The 20,639-nt window shown below is 42.8% G+C and overlaps 2 protein-coding genes across 3 annotated transcripts in view; both read right to left on the reverse strand.

Moving 5' to 3' along the window:
• Window positions 1-4,881: 4,881 nt before the first annotated feature.
• On the reverse strand, window positions 4,882-17,061 carry lonrf4 (LON peptidase N-terminal domain and ring finger 4). 2 transcript variants are annotated; one of them, XR_013507255.1, is made up of 13 exons: window positions 16,244-17,061; window positions 13,844-13,962; window positions 12,954-13,076; window positions 12,147-12,335; window positions 11,457-11,583; window positions 11,027-11,102; window positions 10,581-10,695; window positions 9,611-9,732; window positions 9,251-9,409; window positions 8,750-8,912; window positions 8,390-8,539; window positions 6,380-7,815; window positions 4,882-6,246 (listed from the first exon to the last, which is right to left on the reverse strand). XR_013507255.1 is itself a non-coding variant. In XM_071903597.2 (12 exons), the coding sequence occupies exons 1-12, from the start codon at window positions 16,539-16,541 to the stop codon at window positions 7,666-7,668; spliced, it is 1,791 nt and encodes a 596-aa protein (XP_071759698.1). In that variant the 5' UTR covers window positions 16,542-17,061; the 3' UTR covers window positions 4,882-7,665. The 2 variants fall into 2 exon arrangements, 1 of the variants encoding a protein (XP_071759698.1); XM_071903597.2 differs by having other exon boundaries at window positions 4,882-7,815.
• Window positions 17,062-18,897: 1,836 nt separating this feature from the next.
• med7 (mediator complex subunit 7) overlaps window positions 18,898-20,639 on the reverse strand; it is a 314,785-nt gene continuing 313,043 nt past the window's right edge. Inside the window, exon 3 of the mRNA XM_071903595.2 lies at window positions 18,898-19,937. Coding sequence (XP_071759696.1) covers window positions 19,164-19,928 — 765 coding nt within the window. The 5' untranslated portion in view covers window positions 19,929-19,937 and the 3' untranslated portion in view covers window positions 18,898-19,163. The remainder of the gene's footprint in view (window positions 19,938-20,639) is intronic.

The following is a 20,639-nucleotide window of genomic DNA, read 5'->3' on the forward strand; positions in this document are numbered from 1 at the left end:
TATGATCTCTTCCACAGCTATGGCTTCTGCTGTTTCTATTCAGACATCCCCTTATCTTCCAGACACACCTTTGCCTCAACAAACTTAAATCCCAAACTCACCCGGGGTGAGGCGCACTCCCCTATGACTCATTGCTACCGCTGAAATTATGGCCACCAGGTGATGAGATGAAATGGACTGATTACAGAAATGTGCATATTTATCAAACGGAATTGACTCTATCCTCTTTCTTATCTCCTTTTCCTTTTTGAGTCCTGTCCTTCCGCTTCATCTTCCTCTTCCTCTTCTACTTTTCTTTTCTTCATCATCTTTATAACGATAATGATCCTGCCCATTGCCGCCTTCTTCTTATCCCCCCACCAAATAATATTTTTATCGGCTACTTTTGCCCAGACATGTTGTCGATATGATCTATCACTCTGTTTTATTATTCAGATGGTTGTTATTCCAAAGTTATCTCTCCCCTATGTCTGCTATCTTCCTGTCTCCCCTTCCTTTAAGCAGAAATGTCTCTGTTCTGCCTTTCTCCACAATGTGCTGGACTTTGAGAGCATGGTCTGATTTGCTGTCTGATCTCTCAGCACGCAGCATTCAAAAGCTCTTGTCATTGGCTCCACCAAAGAGTTCATCAGGGTGAGATCAGACGAAGAGCAGATACACTTACACACACACGCTAACTAATTCAGACATGTATTGCTCACAGTAGCACCACATACAGATAGAGAAACAAATACACACACACACTGCTGATCTCTCTCTCTCTCTCTCTCTCTCTCTCTCTCTCTCACACACACACATGCACACACCACGCACAGACCACTTCATACACTTGTGAGCACCATGCAAAACCAGTCCCACAGCCAGGTGTGTTTCTCAGCAGGCGATCACTCCACGAATCAGTGAGCCAGTCGCATGACATCATGTTTCCTGCAGCGGCCCCCTGCTTCCCGTTCCTCCTGTCCTCCATCTCACAGCGGGGATCCCGATCCGCTTCATTTGTTTGTTATTTTCTACCTGGGACTGCCGGGAGATGGAAGGACACCTATGTTTAAAATGTTCTAAGATCCGCTCAATCTGGGCCAGTCTTCCTGGGCTTTCTTTGCCTCTGAGATTTCTCTGTGCCGGGGCAAAGGGATAAGTCATCCATCTTCTTCGACAGCTTAAACTGTCAGTCATGCAACATGGAAGGTAAAGTTCTTTTGCTCCCCTCAGTGGTAACATTACAAGTTTAAGGCTTGGATCAAACAAGTGTCTAACTTTGGGGGATAAGTAGCAACTTTCAGGAGAAGAAAGGAAAGAGTTGTGACTCCTAAGCCTCCCTGAGACGGGTCTCTTTGTCTCTCCTGGTCTCTCTGGCTCTTCTTTATAACAGTGCTTTGGTAATGTGTCCCAGGGCGCTGACAGAGGCAGGTGGCCGATATGTTTACCTTGGCTCTCAGAGGCACTGTCACACAACAGCGTACTCATGGGTTTATCATCTTGTTGACACTCAAAGGGATTATACAAAGGCAGAAACAAGCAAGGTTTATCAGCCTCAACCTCACAGGAAAACACACACACACGCACACACACACACACACACACACACACACACACACAAACGTACGGATGCACCCCTGCACACGCAGACATCCTCAGAGAAAACTCTAATCCTTCAAAGAAGAACGGCATTGAGCACTGCAGAAAAACACACAGATTTGGCAACTTGAGCTCTCTCCCACTATCTCCCTCTCTCCTTCACTCTACTTCAATTCTCCACACTTATATCTCCCTGAATTAGCTCACCGCGTGTTGTCTTTCATGCCGTTTAAGGTAAACAAAATGCTTTTGACTTCAAAGACAAAGTTTCTCCATTTCCTAATTGATAATCCTACTCTTGACATTGAGCTTTGCCAGGCTAAGTTTTGTTCCTATGACAACAGAGTTGCATTCATCCTCTTGCTGACGCTGTGTGCCTCGCTGGAGAGGTAGTGGAGGAGCTACTGTTTCTGTTGTTCTATATTGCACAGGGCAGGCTATGCTATTTTAGCTCGTTTTCTCCTTGCCTAAAGACCCCAGTGAGTTGTTCCATAATTATGGAGGGTAATTATTAAAGATTCACATACACACACACACACACACACACACACACACACACACACATTTGTATTACTATGCTTTTCAGGACCTTCACTGACGACATTCATTCCCTAACCCCTTACCCTATAACCTTAATTCTCTCCACTGCATTTCTAACCTAAACTTAATCTTAATTCTAACCTTAACCCTAAACCCAAGTCCAAATCCAAAGTAGCCTGTTGTGAGTGAGGACTAGCCAAAATGTCCTCACTAGAGAGGATTTTCTTCTTCTTTCTATCCTTGTGAGGACATTTGGCCCTCATAAGTATAGAAATACAAGAACAGGGAAACACACAGACACACAGACAAACACACAGCCACACATGCTAACACACACACACACACACACAAGCACAGCCACAGTCAGTTCTCCCTTTGCGATAACTCCTACAAAACGCCTGTCATCCTTACTCAGTCATACACAAGCGGGGAGTCGGTGCAAGCCGATGGATCAATTTGGTACAGAAAAGCTGTGGCATTCTTCAAATGTAATGGGCTTTGATGTAGACGCTGAGCTGCATTACAGAGCCGCGCTGAAGCCAGTGAAACCTCTTTTCATCTGCCTGCTTCCTATGCAGAGGACGTTGGCAGGAAACGTGCCTCACTTGTGTTGCGCTGCTTTTCCCTCCTGCTCGCAGTGAAGTGTGGTTCATGCACACCTACACCCACACAAGCCGTCTCAGGTTCACCGAACATTAATTTCGATTCTTTTAGCTGGCAATAACTACTTCCTTCCCACCTGTTTTATACTCTTGATTTTCACAGGCAGCTCAAATCTCACTTTTGACCCTATTTGTCACCTTTTGGCACAAGTGTGATCAACGGGATGCTGTGTAAAAGGGAAAAGTCAGATTCTGTGAGGTTTTCCCTTGTTTAGACAGTAAAATGACATCAGTGATGCTTTCTGCTGTCCTTGCACGGCTACAGACTGGCACCTGGTGGAAGGTTTGTTCATAGCATGCATTTTGTTGCATTGTCAACAGCATTTATTGTGCTGCAGCGTGGAGTTGTACTCTCGGTCTTTACATTATCCTCTCATTTGTAGCAGGCTCCTTCTCAGCTCACACACTGTGCTGGGTTGGATAGAAAGGTCTCTTCATGGATTATGGGTCAATCACAACAAGTGTATCTAAAATGGTAAATTGGACTATTCAAACAACTGCCACTTGAATGTTAATTATAACAAAGAGTATAACTCATGAAAGTGTATCTCTACGAGTGTGCAGTCAAAGGTTAGGCAGCTATTCTAAACTATATACATCCAAATAGTCACTCACTGGGAATACCCATTCTAATTTACATTTTCAGCCACAACAGCAAGGCCAGAGCTTCTTTCCGTGTGCTGCAGCTGTGGCACTTTCCTGTTCTCTCAGTAATTATAACTCTGTCCACGCAAAAGTGCATCACCTTGCTATCAATATGTGAGGCATGTTCCACCCCCCCCCCCCCCCACCCCCCCCACCCCCTCTGTACCAATTTGTGTAATGCTGTGATTGCAGTATGATGACCCAGCAACTGGACACATAACAATCAAACAATTCAGATTGAGAACAGACCCATGAAATGGAGATAATACATTATTTCCTTTGAATAACTTTATTTATAATAATAACATTTAAAACGTCATCCAGGGGTATTGAAAGCAAATAAACAATAATAGTCTCGAGATTATTCATCGCTCTTGGCTGCTGTAGATGGCAGGGGATTAATACAAATAAATCTTATACAAATTGGTTTGGTTTTAATGGATTCAAATCTACTTGTTACTAAACATCGAGTGATTAGACACAATGTGCACAGGATAACACTGCATGTCTCCAACTCCAACACCGTATTCTAACACCAGTGGGATCAGAACCCTTTGTCTGCAAATTCAGACAGCTCTCTGACCATGAGACCACATCAGCTGACATATCCTACAGGATGCACATCGCAGGAACACTTCAGCGTGTTTCTTTTCACAGCCTTTCCCAGTACACCCTTGTAAGACTAGGCATAGTTTTCACAGGAAAAGTGCTGCCAAGAACTGGGCTCTTGTTATGCCCCGTGTTGTGTGCTGGAGACAATGTGGATTCAGTGCAATTTGTTTTGACAGTGTTGGAGGCCATTTTCTGACAGCTCTACCTCTCCAGTTACACTGCAACTACAGCTGATACAGGTCTGCAAGGCTATAAAGGTACAATTGAAGAGCTTCATTCTAAAATGAGATATCCATCCTTTGAAAAACAAAAATGTATGTCTGCTCCTGCAATGCATTGATAACACAAAGACTGAACAAATTAGCTAGGAAGAGATCAAATTAGGTATACAGATAATAGGCAACTTAAATCCTTTGTTGACAAAATGTCAACAGTTTCACAGACTCAATCCAAAATATTTTGGAGATATTGAACAGTGAACTTCGGATGATTTATTTTCCAAATGTATATATAGCATTTTAAAATGAACTCTTCAATTAAATCATGATATAATGGATCAGAGGTTAAGTTCTGTTTCAAACAGGGTAAACCAATGTGAGACTGATGCACTCATTGAATTTTTTTTACATTTTTGGCGATATTCAACCAAACAAGGTATCCAGGTTTGTAAAATATACAGAGCAAGATGAAATAGTTTGAAATGCTGAATGTTTTTCTTTTGTTTCATTTCTGCATGTCAGAATAAAAGCCTAAACTAAATACTAGAAATGTGTTGTTTTACACTACCTCAGATACCTTGTATCATTGAAATAACAATTCTCGATCAGCCGATTTCAACCCAGGGTTGACATAACACATTTTAATGAAATGTGAAGAGGCATCATTTAAAAATAAACATGAAAGACAATAATATGTATGATTTGAAAAAGTGAGGAAATATGTGAGAAACTACTGCTGAGTATTAGAAAAAACAGTACATGCAAAATGATCACACTGTGCAAAAATAGAGGTCTTCTCTGATAAGAAGTGGGAGATGGGTGAAAATCACCTCAGCGACCATCTAGCTGGTCAGTTATTGCCCTCAGATGTTTAATGCAAAGGCCTTGCTTCCCGATGAGGCTCCCAAGACAACAGTTATTAGTAGTTATTCATATACTGTATGATAGTGTCGATCCCTTTTTGATTTGAGTGCTCTAGTGATTTCAGGTAGCAGGAGACTGACTTTTGTGATCCATGGTTGAAATTATACATCGTTATTTATCTCTTCATCCATCCTTCAAACAAATGAACACCCTGCTGGTTTTGGAGAGATGTTGTCAAAACTGGTGCATTTGAGTTGAGGATACAAATGTTTTTCACTGTATTTAATTCCAAGATGGCTTCATAAAAGTTCAGAATTTAAACTGAGGTCAATGAAGAAGTGTATGGTTCAATTAACCCATCGTAAGAGATGGTAAAAACAGTGTTTCTTAACCTCTGGTAAAGCATTAGTTCCCAGGTCAAAGTTCAGAGGTTAGCCTGTCCATCAAACCATCCTGTCCCAGCATCCGTCTATCCATTGGTTTGTCCTTCGGTGGGACATTTTTGTGCGTAACATCAGGTCTCATGATGGCCCCTCGTGCCAAGACACACATCTATCTACACTATATCTACAATGTCACACTACCAGGGCTACTGTGTTCTGTATATTGTACAAACTGTGTGTATAAGTGTGTTTACTGACCTACTTCAGACTGTTGGTTAAAAGCGATATGTTGTCCACTATACAAAAGGCATGAGAGTTGAAGACTAACTTCAATGTCCATGATGTAGACGAAAATAAACGTAGTGACTATTCAGCTAGCTATATCTCTTAAAACACATAACAACATAACTATGGCACAATTATCAAAGTAGAAAACATCAGCTCTTTTTTTCACCCAGTTCGCCCGTGTTTGTTAGAAAATCAACATTGCAGCTTCCAACATTCCATGGAATGTAGCACTGAGAAGAAATCAATGGCAAAAATAACACAAAGAGTAAAATGACAAAAATAACGTTAAAGTCCATCCTCTATGTCGTGTACCAACTCTCATCTAAGACTCGCGGGTCTCCTGGTGAGTAGGCCCAGGCACTCATAGGCACCGTGGTAGAGGGGCCAGACAAACAGGGAGACTCAGTAGGGGGCAGAGGTAGGTGTTGTGGCCTAGAAGAGGCACCGCAGGGAGGACTCTGCCCCGATTAGACCCGTCGTCACGCAAACGTCCCGAGGTGAAGGGGTCTTGTGGGCAGATCCGAATTACATTACAGTTGTCCCTGCACAAGAGATGTTAGATTCTGTGTCTTGGGACTGCAATTATAACCTCTGCACCTATGAGGAGTGGACATGACCGTAGCCATTATTAGGGCTGGCACAACACCATATCAAACTCAAAATCAGCAAGTGAAGATGGCCATAGATAAAAGTTACTGCATCCATATATATAGTTCACAGACATACAATATGTGCTGCATCCATACTTGACCATCTACACATACATACATATACCCATGTACATGTATAACATATATAATCATACATGTTCACACTGTAAAACAATGCTGTCATGCCTCTCTCTGTCTCTCTTTCACCCACTCCATCTCTTCATTCTCATAATTTCACTGAAGAGCTTTTCCACTCTGTGATAGCTAGCAGCATCCAGAGAGACAGGAGCCAGGTTAGCAGCTTTCATTCATAAATAAGATTTTCACCCAGGTGGCGCCATTTTCTGTGTCAGCATAAATCATTATTGCAATATTTACTAATACAAAAAAGGATGCTGTTCACCAAAGATGAGGATGTAGGAATAGCAATTATTCTTTAGTGATGATGTTAAGTATAAAATGTTGGCTGTACTCAAGACCAATAGATGCAACTAAAACTGTAAGCATCAGAATTAGTGGCCTTCAGCATGGGACAATCATTTACAATATACTACTACCCTTTAATTAACCAAATTCCTATAACTAATGTGCATAGTCCTGAGAATTGCTCTACAACTTTGAGTGCTTTTCTCTAACTCCATAATTTTACTTTTAGAAACCTAGCTATGCTAATGCAGAGACAAAGTCTGATTTGGCTAGGCAACATATGGAAGTACACTAGCTTGGGCGGTGCTGTTGTGTGGTCTACAATGCTTGTGATAATGTGAGGAATAACAGTGACATCTAGTGTCCATCTTCCACAATATTATTTCAAAATGAAATATTTTATCTTTTATTGGCCTTAAACTTTGGTCTACCCTTCTGCACATTCTTACACTTACATTTATCATATTCTTAAGTGCATTCATCATTCATCAAAAACCAATTCTGTAACCTTGATTTCTGGGGAAAGAAAATGGTGTAGTATGCAGACATAACATGACTCAGACAGTAAAAATCCTCCTTTCGAATACAACTCCAATTACGGTGTGTTTGTAATAAAAAAAACACTCTCTTTCTGCTATTGGCCACACAAACTGGCGTCAAGCTGTGACACAAGGCAGTCCCTCCAAACACCCCGGTGTGCGTGCATCCATCGGTCTCAGTCCATCACTCTGTATGTAAATATTCTGACTCTCAGCTAGTGAGATATCCAGCGGCCAACAATACCACAGTGCTGTGGGGTCTAGCTCTGGGAGAAGTACTCCAGGACGAGGCGTAGGTGTCCCAGGCGGTCTTTGAGCGAGGTGAGGGACAGCACGGTGGTCTGATAGGCAGGGTCCAGCTGCAGCACCGACAGCAGCCACCAGCACCAGGCTGGACCGTTGGACGAGGCCTGGGGGGACAGTTACAGAGGGTTTGAATAGAAATACATTCATCCTGTTTAACATGAGTGTGTATGTGTGTGTATGTGATCCATATTCATATAATTTTGTGGGGTGCCGGTGGCTGCTCCCAGGAGAATTAATGGAAAACAGATATTGATATTTTTAGACTGAAGCCTGCCAATAGCTGAATTTTGTGCTGATATTCAATATCTTGAGAAATTACAAATATCCAATGTTTACCCCAGAATTGTATTATTGTCATGGTGGAAAAAACCCTGAAACAGCATTTACTGTAGGTCATGTGACACTAAAACTCTCCATTGAAACCAGTACTAATGAAATTCTTATCGGTGGGTAAGCAGCCCAGCAGGTTGATCCACCACACTTAATTAACAGTAGGGGACATTCTGGGATACACAAGGCCTTTAAATGATGAATTAGTTTACAAAAAACATAACAGAACAACTAAATGAATAAATAAAGTGAGCAAAGAAAGAAATAAAACATCTGATATTTTTAAGCAAAGGCCAATAGCGGCCCGATACATTACAGTCAGAATTACAGTTAAGTTAAAGCTCTAACCTGGATGTTTTCCTCCTTGTCAGGCAAGGTGCCATACTGTCTGTTGATCTGCTCCCGGGTGCGGCTCCCGAGGCGCTGGTACCAGTCCTGGGCCTGCTGGTAAACACTGTCATGGAGACGCTGCAAAAGCTCCAGCTCAGCACCGTCAGCCTGGGAGAGAGAAGGGAGAAGTGGGAGAAGAGGAGAGGAGGCGGGGCAGGAGAAAGTCAAGAGAGAGAGAAGAGGTCCGGCGACCAGTAATCTTTTCAGTGTTGCCCCTTTTTTTTGTCAGTGTCCTGAGCGAGTTGGTCAATGTGCTTGTGACCTACATGTACGGTGTGTGCTATAAGACGTGCATCCAGCACTATGTGTGATCCTGACCTTAAGGTCCTCCAGGTACTCGATGTCAGCGGTGTGGTAGCCGTCTCTCTGACCTCTCTTCAGCACCCTGAATCTGCTGCCACCCACCGTGTCCACATAGGACCTCCCATCAGGCAGCAGCTCCAGACTCAGGATCTCCAACATACAGCCGTAGTCTGCAAACCTGGAGGATAAAACACATATAGATATATATATATATGAATTTGAGTCCAGTATACAGTCGAAGTTACATGTCAAAGAAGAAGAAGAAGCAGAACAAGAGGCAGAAGAAGCAGAACAAGAAGAAGTCAAAGAAGAAGAAGAAGAGAAAGAAGAATCATCAATCAAAAAAACAAACATTACCACATACTAACGACATTTGTATGGGACTTTTATTCACAAAGTTAACACATTATACTGTCTACCCAAGTACGGTATTTTAATAGAAATAAGCTGCTCTGGATAATTACTAATATTATAAGAAATACAATGAGCAAGCGTGTGTTTGTGTGTGTGGCGTACCCTTTCCCGTGTTCATAGCTGCACATGCCAAACTTCTTGGTGCCAGTCTCCATGCAGCGGCGCATCATCAGCCGGTATCGCGGCTCAAAGATGTGCAGCGGGCAGGGAACTCCAGGGTAGGCCACCGTGCAAACGAAGATAGGGATGTCCTTAGTAAGACTACAAAGGAAGAGAAAGAAAAGTGGAAAGAGTGGAAGAGGACAGAGAGAGCGAGAGAGAGCAAGAGAAGAAAAAAAGGGGGAGAGAGTAGAGAGACTAAGAGGCATTCAAAGCATATTCTCTTCATTATCTATTGCTTTTGAAGTTGCTATGGCGACATGGAGACGTGGAGCGTGTGATGTTTTATGGAGCGGTGCCTACTTGGAGAGCTCAGCCATCTCGGCATCATGGATCTCTTTCCTCTCAGCCAGCTGTGAGGGGAAAAGGTGAGTCATGATGTCCTGCAGCAGCACTGTGGGATTGTACTTCCTGTTTTTGAAGTACTGAAAGGTGAAAAAAGGAAGCAGTCAGATATCGTAGTGATACATTAATACAACAAGATAATACTAACACTCATTACAGTAGAACTGTCTGTTGTAACAACCAGCACAACCACCAACTACAACAACAGCAACACAAATAAAAGTACAGATTTTGTACAGTCCCACATCGCATTTGTGGCAATAAAATACAGATTTACTTAACATTTCATTTGAATGTGATCTCAGATCTCTGCTAGTGAATCAGCTTCCTTAGCCTCTTCAATGGAGAATACAGTAATGCTAATATTAGCAACTAAACAGTGAGCAAACATAGCATATTATATACATAGATAAATACGTGAAAAATGTGATACATATATCACAACAATGTGATTTATTATAGTTGTCTTACGATCATAAAAAGAGGCTTAGCTATATACAGTATATAGTAGTAGGTTCTCTTGCTGTGTGACATCATGTCAATTCATTTGTATAAGATATGAGGTTTATGAGAGGTGTCTGAAAAATAACAGTTGGGATGTTAAAATTTGAAGCTAAATTTTCACACTAATACAACTTTTACTTTATTTTATTAATTTGATACTTCTCAATAAAGAACAGAGACAATTGTCTCTGTTTTTTGTTCATTGTGTGTTATAGCACTCAAGCATAGAGGAGTGAAGTGACTCACCATGGCTGACCTGAATCTGGTTCTTGGAGACCACAGAGCCGTGGCAATAACACAGCATTAAGTGGGCTGTTAACCAGCCTTTAAAGTGGAGATGTACATGTACTAAAAATAAGGTCTAGTGATCGCTTCTTCCCATGCAGTTTACAGCAGGTGTGTGAAAGTGTCTGCAGGTGGTTACCTCTTGGAGGGGCTGTTTGCAGAGTGGACAGCGGAAGTTGTGGTCCAGGCTCCTCTCGATGCAGTTCTTACAGAAGGTGTGGCCACATGGAGTAGTGACCGGCTCAAAAAACAACCTTCAGATTACACAGAAAGAAATAAGGCTTAATCAATGAGAACAACATAGCAGTACTAAGTCTGTTTACATATGATACACCACCTATACAGCATCTGCCATATAGCCATAACCTGCCTGCTGGAACACTGCAGGGATATTCATTCCCTTCATAGGTGGAAGTTAGGTGTGTGTGTGTGTGTGTGTGTGTGTGTGCATGTGTGCTGAACATTAACCAGAGACAGAGAGAGAGGAGAGAAAGGAATGAGACTGCAATGTGATACGTTACTGCAGCGGAGAAGGTACAGGCAGCAATCCATTATTGATTTGAATGAGTACTGTGGGACGCTGACCTGATGCAGAGGGGGCACTCGAAGTCTGACACGGTGAGAACACCCAGAGTCTTCTCCCGGCCCTGACTGCATTCACCTGGGAGAGAGGAGAGACGTAACACACAGTCACTGTCACTGGCATGCTTTGCGATGAGTGGATAGGGACAGATTTTATATTGAAGAAGTGGCAATATCATGCAATTTAAAACCATCTGGTGGGAGTTTTGGTGATGTCGATGCTCCTGGCCATGACAAAGATGTTCATGACGATGACGATAACGATGATATTCATGAGTGGAGCGGTAGTGATATACTCTTTTGCTCCTTCTGCTTACTATAAGGCTTTACAACTGCCTTAATAATTCAATTAAGGGGTTTTCAAAGCCTCATTACGGAGTGAGTGTGTGTGTGTCTGTGTGTGTGTTTCCGGTGTATTTGCGTGCATGCGTACCCCTGCCACGCCCATCTTCCTTCCTCATCATCATCTCCTCATCATCCTCAGCAGTAGGGAGGAAGGAAACCGCTTGGCAGAGGCTGAGGCAGCACTCGGTACTGGTGCCATGCTTCACCCTGGAGCCCTAAAAACATACGTAGCAACATGGCTTGGTTATGATTTTTCTATTTACATTCAGCCCCTAGCAATAAACAAAGGGACCGTACCACAGAACTTGAATGGATGGAATAGAACGGACATTCCCATTCAAATCAACGTTCCAGGTCAGTCGAAGCAGCGACAATTTCTATGTGTATCGTTGAGGTGAGAGGTTTTACAGCAAGAACCAAAGGAGCTTCTCTGTCTCACTGGTGCCATGAATTGCTAACATGCCAATGTTGACTAGAAGAGCTAGAGAGAGAAGTACAGTCTTTGATAATGCTACATTAGCCTCATCGCTAACGTTAGCTTTCAGTTGAGTTTTGACAGTTTGCTCACAGACACATACAGTTCTCAAGCGAGTGTGACAGACTTTAAGCCTTAATGCCCAGACTTGAGTTGTCACCATAGCAACCAACCCTTAAAATTCCATAATCGCCATTTTATGCTGTGCTAGCCAAATTACCATGGCAAACAGTGGAAGGACCGTTCTATAATTCAAGTTCTGTGGACCGTACACGTTCTCCTCATCCGATCTGTGAAGCTCACCTGGTGCGCCTCTCTCCTCCCGTCACCCTCTCCCTCGCCCCCCAGTGGGTGTTTGAGGCCTTCAGGGTGCGTCGGCCCCTGGGAGCCACTGAGGCTGGTGATGGGGCAGGGCCCATTCAGGTACTCAGACACCACCTGCAGGATACAGGGCACCTCCTCTGGCACTGCCATGCCCTCTGCCTCCAGGATCTGCCAACCCAGCCCATGCCATGACACACTTGGGTCACTTAAAAGCCATCATGATAACAGTAAATAATGTCTGATTGCACCAATGTTATTACTGTAAACAAAAACTAAGATGAGAACTTAAAAAAAACACTGTCGTAAACTGAAGTAAACATAAAAACGAGACAAACGAGAAAAACTGAAACTGCACTAGAACTATGTTGTCTACTTTTAAAACTAACTAAAATAAAATAAACGTTATATTTTTTTTTGTTTTCATCATTTTGTTTATGTGCAGGGTAAAAAAGACAATTAATCTGTTTGACATTATTTTGAGTTAAATGGTCTGGATTCTGATTGCTATTGAGTCTGCTAGTGCATTTAATTTGTGCCGCATGAAGCCAAGTGGGCCCAACAAAAAAATGTATGTAAATACATTTTAAAAATAATTTGTGATTTATTGAAATAAAAATAAAAACTAATGAAAAATCCAAAACTATAATAACCCTGGATTGTACCTAGGCTATGTCTTCTTTATTACACACTAAGTCATACATAATGTATTTCCAGCTTCTATCTTACTTTACATGACATTAACCTCTGAGTGGTCAGTGAGGTGCAGTAAGTCAGTGCATCTCTAACCTTCTTGATCTGGCTCTTGGCAGGGACAAAGTCGGCCTGGAGTTTTAGGCAACGGTGGAACTGGATGAGCGCTTCAGTCTGCCGGCCCATTTCCAGCAGTACATTCCCTTTACGAAAGTAGCCCTGCACAAAGAGAGCAATCATCACACACCACTGCCTGCATAAGTGAATGACATGTCTGTAGCATACCGACGCCAAGAACATAAAAATTCTACAACACGACCTCAGACAGTAAAAAGTCAATCTCTACATGCTGTTAGAGCTGTTTAATTCCCCGAGAGGAGAGTGCTTTGCTTTGTTTTTTCCAGAAAGCTGTAGGAAGTGAGGATTTTCCTACTGTTGCTCTCATTGTAAGATGCTTTGTGTAACAGCGTCAGCTAAAGGCTTAAAATGGAAAATGTGACAATAGAGAAGTAACATAACACATCTAATGCACATAAAAAAATGACAGAACTGTTGACATAGCTGTCTGTTGCGGCGGTGGCAGTTAGCCACCCACTGGCATGGAATGATTCAGTTATGTTATGACATAAGTAGCTGTTTGCATAACTTTGTAAATGACATAACATCAATAAAAGCTAACACGAGGAAAATACTCTATAAAGAGGTCAACTTGGTAATTTGACGGAAAATCTGAGAGGAAAAAAAGCAAGCATCCTGTCCTATTTCTGTGATTATGTGTAGCAGTTCCAAAATTGCCAAACCAACCAGTGCAGTGAATGTCCTGGAGTTACACTGAGCAAAAGCTAGCTCAAACAGAGATCGATGGAACTGAAATGAATAGAAGCCATTGAAAACTACCACAGATTTGTGCTACTGCAGGAACAGTCATCACAAAAGCCGGAGATTACACGTTTGGCCACCACTGTGCAGTATCTCCTGTCTCTCACCTCAGTCCAGTTGGGGCGAAGGCAACAGAGGTAGTCAAGGTCTGTCAGGGCATCAGAGAAACGCATCAGGCCCAAATGAGCTTCTGCTCTGTACACCTTCAAGCTCACATCATCTGGGACTGAGGATGCAACAAAGGGAGAGAGAGGAAGAAAAAGGAGAAAGAGAAATATGAAGACATCATTTGAAGTAGTTCTTACATTGTAACATTGTGCAACTTTTCAAGAGCTGTAGCCAAATGTGAAACCCCTAGTCACCCACCCTCCACATAATAATACATTTTATTTGTACAGCATTCTTCTAAATACTCAAAGACGCTTGAGCACATACACACAAACATGCAACATGTAAGTGATACCAGCTGCTTTGAAACATGAGGGAAATCCATCCTAAAACAGATCTTGGATAGGGCTAGATTTGTAAACAATGAAAAGCTTCACTCCCACTGTTTCACAGTCTCTACAGTTTGGGACAAAACACCCAGGAGGATTTTACAAAAATATGTGCACATACACTTTAATAACTGTTACATCTCAGTGTGAGTCCATAATTACTCCCCATTCAATATCAACAAACAGTCAAGCAGCAAGTTTTTGACTCTTAGTGATATTTAAGTGTTAGTTTTCAGGTCTCAACCCATTTCAGGATGTGTTCATATTCCTGGATTAAACAAAGTATCCAAGATCATATGAAAAGCATGTATGAGTTATGCTTTAGGCAACTTCACACTTGACATGTAAACAGGTTACAAAACCTCCCATGATGCATTGCAAGTGCCCCTGACAGGAGTTCTGGTATTCCTCAGGTGTGTCTTGGAGAGGAAAACAAGGCATCAATACACCTGCAACACTAACATTCCAGTAAATGTGTGTGTGTGTGTGTGTGTGTGTGCGTGCATGCATGCATGGCAGGATCCACCATTACTTAAGTTTTAGTCAAGTTCATTTGTAGAGCCCTTAATCACAGATACAGCATCAAAAGGGCTTGACAAGGCGCCACATTATGAAACAACAAATTAAAATGACACGCCCCAAACTTAGCCGTTCAGCGAGAACATGGAAAAACTCCTGTGAAAAAGTCTGCCTAGAGATCGTTACACAAGAACCTAGAGTGCCGGAGCACAGCATGGAAAGGGAAAAGGCAGTATTTAATTGGATTGGCAGAGACGGCGAGCATGTAGGTAGTTCACCAGTACGCTGATTCACTGTAGCACAAACACTCCCACAGTCCCCAGACCCCGTACTGACTAGATAAAGAAACTAATCTAGGGCAGGAGTTTTACTTTTACTCCCTGGCCGCTGCAGGAAGAAAATAAGGCCAATTGCACTGACACAGACAAGCGCAAAACAGATAAGTAACGATTGTATAGATATGCCAGCAGACAAAATCTAACTATTTTCAAGGCTGTATCTAGGACCCAAGGTGCTGCTTTAGCCATATGGAAACGTTACACCACACCCCCGACTCGGTCTCTGCCTGCTCGTCTGTCCGTGGTTTTGAGATAGGAGATACTCTTTCTAGGGATTTCTGCAGTGAAAAGCCAGACAGTGTCCGATATCTCTCCTAGCCAGCCGGCCTGATGACAATAGCTTCACTACTGCTTCTACTGTCTGTGTGTGAGAGAGAAAGCATGAGTGAGTGGCTGATGCAGACAGAAAGACAGATAAATGACCACTGTACCAGACTGATGGAGGTGAACTTTTCCATCAAGCCTTTCAGGTGTTGAACCATGTTCCACACTGTGATAATGGGCTCTCCTGGGTCTCTATATGCCTTATGGGTTCTGCTACAAACTCACAGAGGAAAACCTAAATATCAAGACTCCTGGCATGCAATCTGAGGTGAAGCGACTGAACATCACCCAAGACAGAAGCAGCTCATAACTGTTTACTGACCCAGTTATAGCACCCACACATTCAGCTCAAGTTAATCATCCTCCAGCATCCAGGTCTATACTTGGGTCAGCTCATAGGGTTTCCTCTCCTTTCATTCACTGACACCTAACTGTGCATAGCTGCACTGTGTCTGGAAAGCAGAGTGCATGGGACGCACCCTCGGTCCACTGGGCACCAGCCAAGACTGTGAGCAGTGCGTAAAACTGACTGAGACTCTGAACTACAGCCTGTCTCGATGTTTTACTGCAGTGTGATGTTTCGGTCTGTAGAGGTAAATGTGGTTTAGTACTGCACCCAAACAACAGCTACTAGCAGCATCTTTTAGTCAGCACTTTAACCTAAGTGTTTGTCAGTCAAACAAACATATAGTGTCAGCTTGCGTAACGGTAGCAGGGCATATTCCATGCAGGCTATACTCTTTAGCATAGGCCTTATTCAACGGGTTGCATAAGATATTTTTCCTCCAGTTCGTTTCAGTTGTAAGGTTATTTTGCAGACCCCTCTTACCTATGTCTAGCTCCTCATTGGCGATGCGTAAAGCTTCCGTGAACTCGTTGGCTTTGAGCTTCTCCTGGATATGGCACTTCATCTTTGTCTCGTCGGGGCAGCACTTTTCAACGACACTGATCAGCAAAACGTTGTTCTTAATGGTTCTCACGTCTCTTTGTTTTAACCTCTCCTTGCACGATGGGCATTTGGACGGAAGGTAGGCCCCCACGCACCTACGGCAAAACGAGTGGCCGCACGACATGGTCGCAGGTTCGCACATCAGAAAGAGGCAGATCGGACACTCCAGCAGATCCATGGTCGCAGGGTTATGTCACCAAACAATTTCCCACTGGAAGAAGTGTTGCGGCTTTCCCAGTTAAAAGAATACGGGCGATGAGGCTTTTCTGTCTTGTGCTTGTACATGCACGACTTAAGTAACGCACTGACAGATAGATTGTACCGTAATGTGTTGCCTCTTTGATCACATCAAGCCGACACGGATCGGTTTCAGTCAAACTACTGATGGTTTGCGCTCCTTACTGGCCTGCCAAATAGGCTTTTCCTTTGAGTCTAACTTTTACCTTACTTATCAGATGCATCCATCGACATTATCCATTGTCAATCATAACTTAGTCTTTGGTTTGGGACACATAACGTCTTCCCTTTTCTAGCAGGATGAATAGAAACTCCCGGTTCCAGTCCGTGCGCCGCTTTTCTCGCCGCTCCGAACTCCATCAACGCCACGAACCGAACCAGAATATTACAGCCTGAAAATTCCCTTTCGCTTTAGTAGTAGGCTAAATTATCCCGTGTCCGCTTTTAACTCCTGTCGCGATCCAGACCCACAAAGCTAGGTTACTGTGTAACACCATTACATTACATAAATAAAAACCATGTGACGCAACAGCGAGCAATCCGATTGGACGAGAGGTCGGCGTACCACCCTGTTGTGAAACCTAATGATGCCGAGTTTCATAACATAATTTCTGCGACAATGTTTAGTTCTCGGTTTTTGCGTTCAAATTCATAAATGCACCTAGGTGTAAATGAGTTACCTACACACTATGACACTGATGATTAAATTCCAAAATGCATTAAAACTAGACAGGCTCGTGAAGTTACCATAGGGAGTCCCAGGCATAGGGTCATAACAAAAACAACCAGGGGGTGGGGTGGCGCGCTTATGACACAAACCTAGTTACCATCACGCTTGTGCACATCTTCAGTCTTTACTGACAATGAAGCCAATACTGAAGCAAACGTTGCTCCATAACATTTTAGTAATGAATGATAAACATGGTGACATTGGTGTTCCTGCACAATTTGACTGCTAAAGAGAGCTAGCAGTTCAGCTCTCCAAATAAAGGTTAAAACTAGAGATTGAAGTTAGGCTACTTGTCAAACAAATAGAGTCTGGCCTCTGTTATAAGGGCATGACAGGGCCGTACCGCACTGCAGATCAGTGTCGTTATGAAATCTCTCTACACCCGTTATACAAAGTACTGCATGTCAACTGGAACCTCCGGTTCATCGGGGCCATTCTGAGTTAATGAGATCTGGCGGACCTGAGCTTGGCCATACATTAAGAGAGTTTTCAGATTCACACTGTATGTCTGCCAACTGCCTCCGACTCAAAGTAGGCTAAGTCCAGCCAGACAAACAGGTTCCTTGGCTTTGACAATGTGCTTGACATTGCAGTATTAAAATGACTTTAATAATTTAAGCAAACATGCTTTAAGCAGGGAATAGGTCTAAAAAGCAGCTTTAGTGAAATTCATCCTTGTTTTCATTCCTATGGTCTTACATTGTTTAATCAATACTAGAGAGAAAAAGGCTTTGATAATGAATGCCACAAGGACCACTTCGAGCTGCTACCACTGACAATGAATGAGATTGTCTGCATTTTGAATAATCTGCACTGCCAGTGTCACTCATCCACTGTCAACTGAGAATCTATAGAAAGTGTCATTTAACAGCATTATAAGAGACTAGACTCAGTGGAGCTCACACTGTGGGAGTCTTAGTGCATTAATGTACACAAAACTAAGTTAAACTGCCCAGGGTCACAGGAATAGACCCAATGCGTTATATTAATATTCTAATTTGCGCCTTCAGGTTTGCAGCCCTGTGATGCCACAAGGAAATTTGAATCCTTATCAGGAGATGTGTGCCGTACAGTTTGCATTGGAATAAAGCAGCCTGGTGTAAGGTTTTCATTTCCTTATAACAATCTAACATGTAGAAACAGCCTGCTACAGCAGAATGTGTTTCATGGACAGGGCAATACAACACTGTTGATATTGTTAGTGTTTTTCTAAAAACCTAAGAAGGAAGGCCTGGGAGGAGGGGGGACTACAAAACTATAGTTAACATGCTAACCTTACCCTGACCTCTCTCTTGCAGTGCAAGGCTAGATTAGACACAGTGTGCAAGTCACAGTGAAACCTCACAAGACTTGACAGGACTTAACCATTTTGCAAACAGTAACATAATGGTGGGTATTCAAACGCAAGGAATTCTCTCTGACACTCTTGTGGTTCCCCTATACCCATCAATAATAAGACATTTCAGGAACACCATCATATCAATGTATTATAAAATAAATTAGTGTAGTGGGACTCTTACGCCAATTGGAAATTCCTTTATTGGATTTATTACCAAAAACTGAAAGCTGCCAGCATCTAACCCCAATGAAATTCAAATGTTTATTATTATTTTTTTTTTATTATTTTGTCTGGAGTTGTTAAATAGTATTTATTTGATAGCCTTTAAATAAACATTATCCAGATGGGATTTCTGGCTCAACAAAACACAGAGAAAACGATCATAATTAGGCTAACTACAATATACATACACAATTAAAAAAAAAAAAGAAAGAAAGAAAAAATAAACTTTTACAGCTTAGGTGCGCATGAAAAAACACTACTCAATAGAAAACTTAAGCAATTTCATCGATAATACTGCACATGGCAGCATCTTTGTCCCATATTTTGTCTCTCTTTGAGGCAGGCATGCTCTTGTCCTGCTGACCTGCTGCCATGCAGCTGGCCCCTGCCTCCTCTACATCCATAGGTTCTGTTTTCAGTCTGGGGGCCATCCCAGAGGAGCTTCCAACACTACTTGCTGCAGACCCACTCCTTGTCCCATCCCCAGCTCCATTGGGGCCCTCCATCTGCGGTAAGTCATCGGGCAGAGAGGCAAGGCAACCCTGGATCATCTCCACCACCCTCTCCAGATGTTTCTGGAACCTCTCAGCCGTCTCCAGCCTCTGTCTCTTCTGCACCTCCATCATTACCCTCAGGGTCTCCCTGGCTTGGTGTGGCCTGTACTCATTTATCAGGTGGTGCATGTGAACAAACAGTAGCTTTAGGTCCTCCAGCTTCTCCTCACGCTTTATACTGCCAGGGCTCTTGATCAGGATGTCCAGCAGGTCCAGGAAGTTCACCAGAATGGACATGTTGAGCTTCTTCAGCTCCCGTTTGTGGTCAAACTGCATAGGATGGAGCCTCTCAATGCCCTGGCTCTCCAGAGGCCGGATGATGAGGTCATCGCACTGGAACTGGTTGCCAAACATCATGTAGCTGTCCCTGATGGGTGGGGGTGGCTTGGGGGCCAGACCCTTACGGATGTTGTCATCTGTGTACTCTTTGATGTACTGCATCGGCGGAGGAGGCAGGGCGCTCACCTGCTGTGGTTCACCCATGATGGTGACCTGAAAGAGTAGCATAACAAGGTGTGTTATAGTCTTCAACTTAACAGGTTGGCTTGTTATTTCTAGAATCATCTTCCACCAAAACAGGGTATGTGAGGCGGTAGTAAGCAGTACAAATCAATTTTAAAAGCTGACATCTTATTGAAGAAATAAGTGCTCCTTAAAAGATAATGTGCATGTCAAATTTACCAACTGTGGAGTAGGGAAAGGTCTTAAGTCATGTTCTGCTGGGTAAGTATGTTTACCATAATCGATTCAGCCAATAATGACGAGAGGCTTCCCCATAACATATTGATGATATGCACAGTGAAAAGTTGACATTTTGTCAAGGCAACATTTAACTACTAACGTTAGATTTCGCAAGAGAGTTTAACGAGACGTTATCTCCCATAGAAACAGCACATATCGAGCCTATTCATAACACAATATCCGCAGAGAAAATCGCAGTCTAACGCAGAGAAACGCAAGTTTCCAGAACGAATGAATGCTAGTGAGCGAATGCTAGTGAGTTAGCGGCTGCTACTTGGCTACTTGATTAGCAGATAATTAACGTTAGCTAGCAGCTAACAACCTTTCATCCTTGATGCTGTTGCTTTATCGCAGTTTGCTTATCAGTCTTCAGCCAGACGTAAGAATGTTCACATAAATTGATTTGGCCACCAATTTTGCTGCGCTAACGTTAACTAACTTATTAGTAATAAA

Source organism: Centroberyx gerrardi, chromosome 16 (genome assembly GCF_048128805.1).
Source record: "Centroberyx gerrardi isolate f3 chromosome 16, fCenGer3.hap1.cur.20231027, whole genome shotgun sequence".
In the NCBI taxonomy this organism is placed as follows: Eukaryota; Metazoa; Chordata; class Actinopteri; order Beryciformes; family Berycidae; genus Centroberyx; species Centroberyx gerrardi.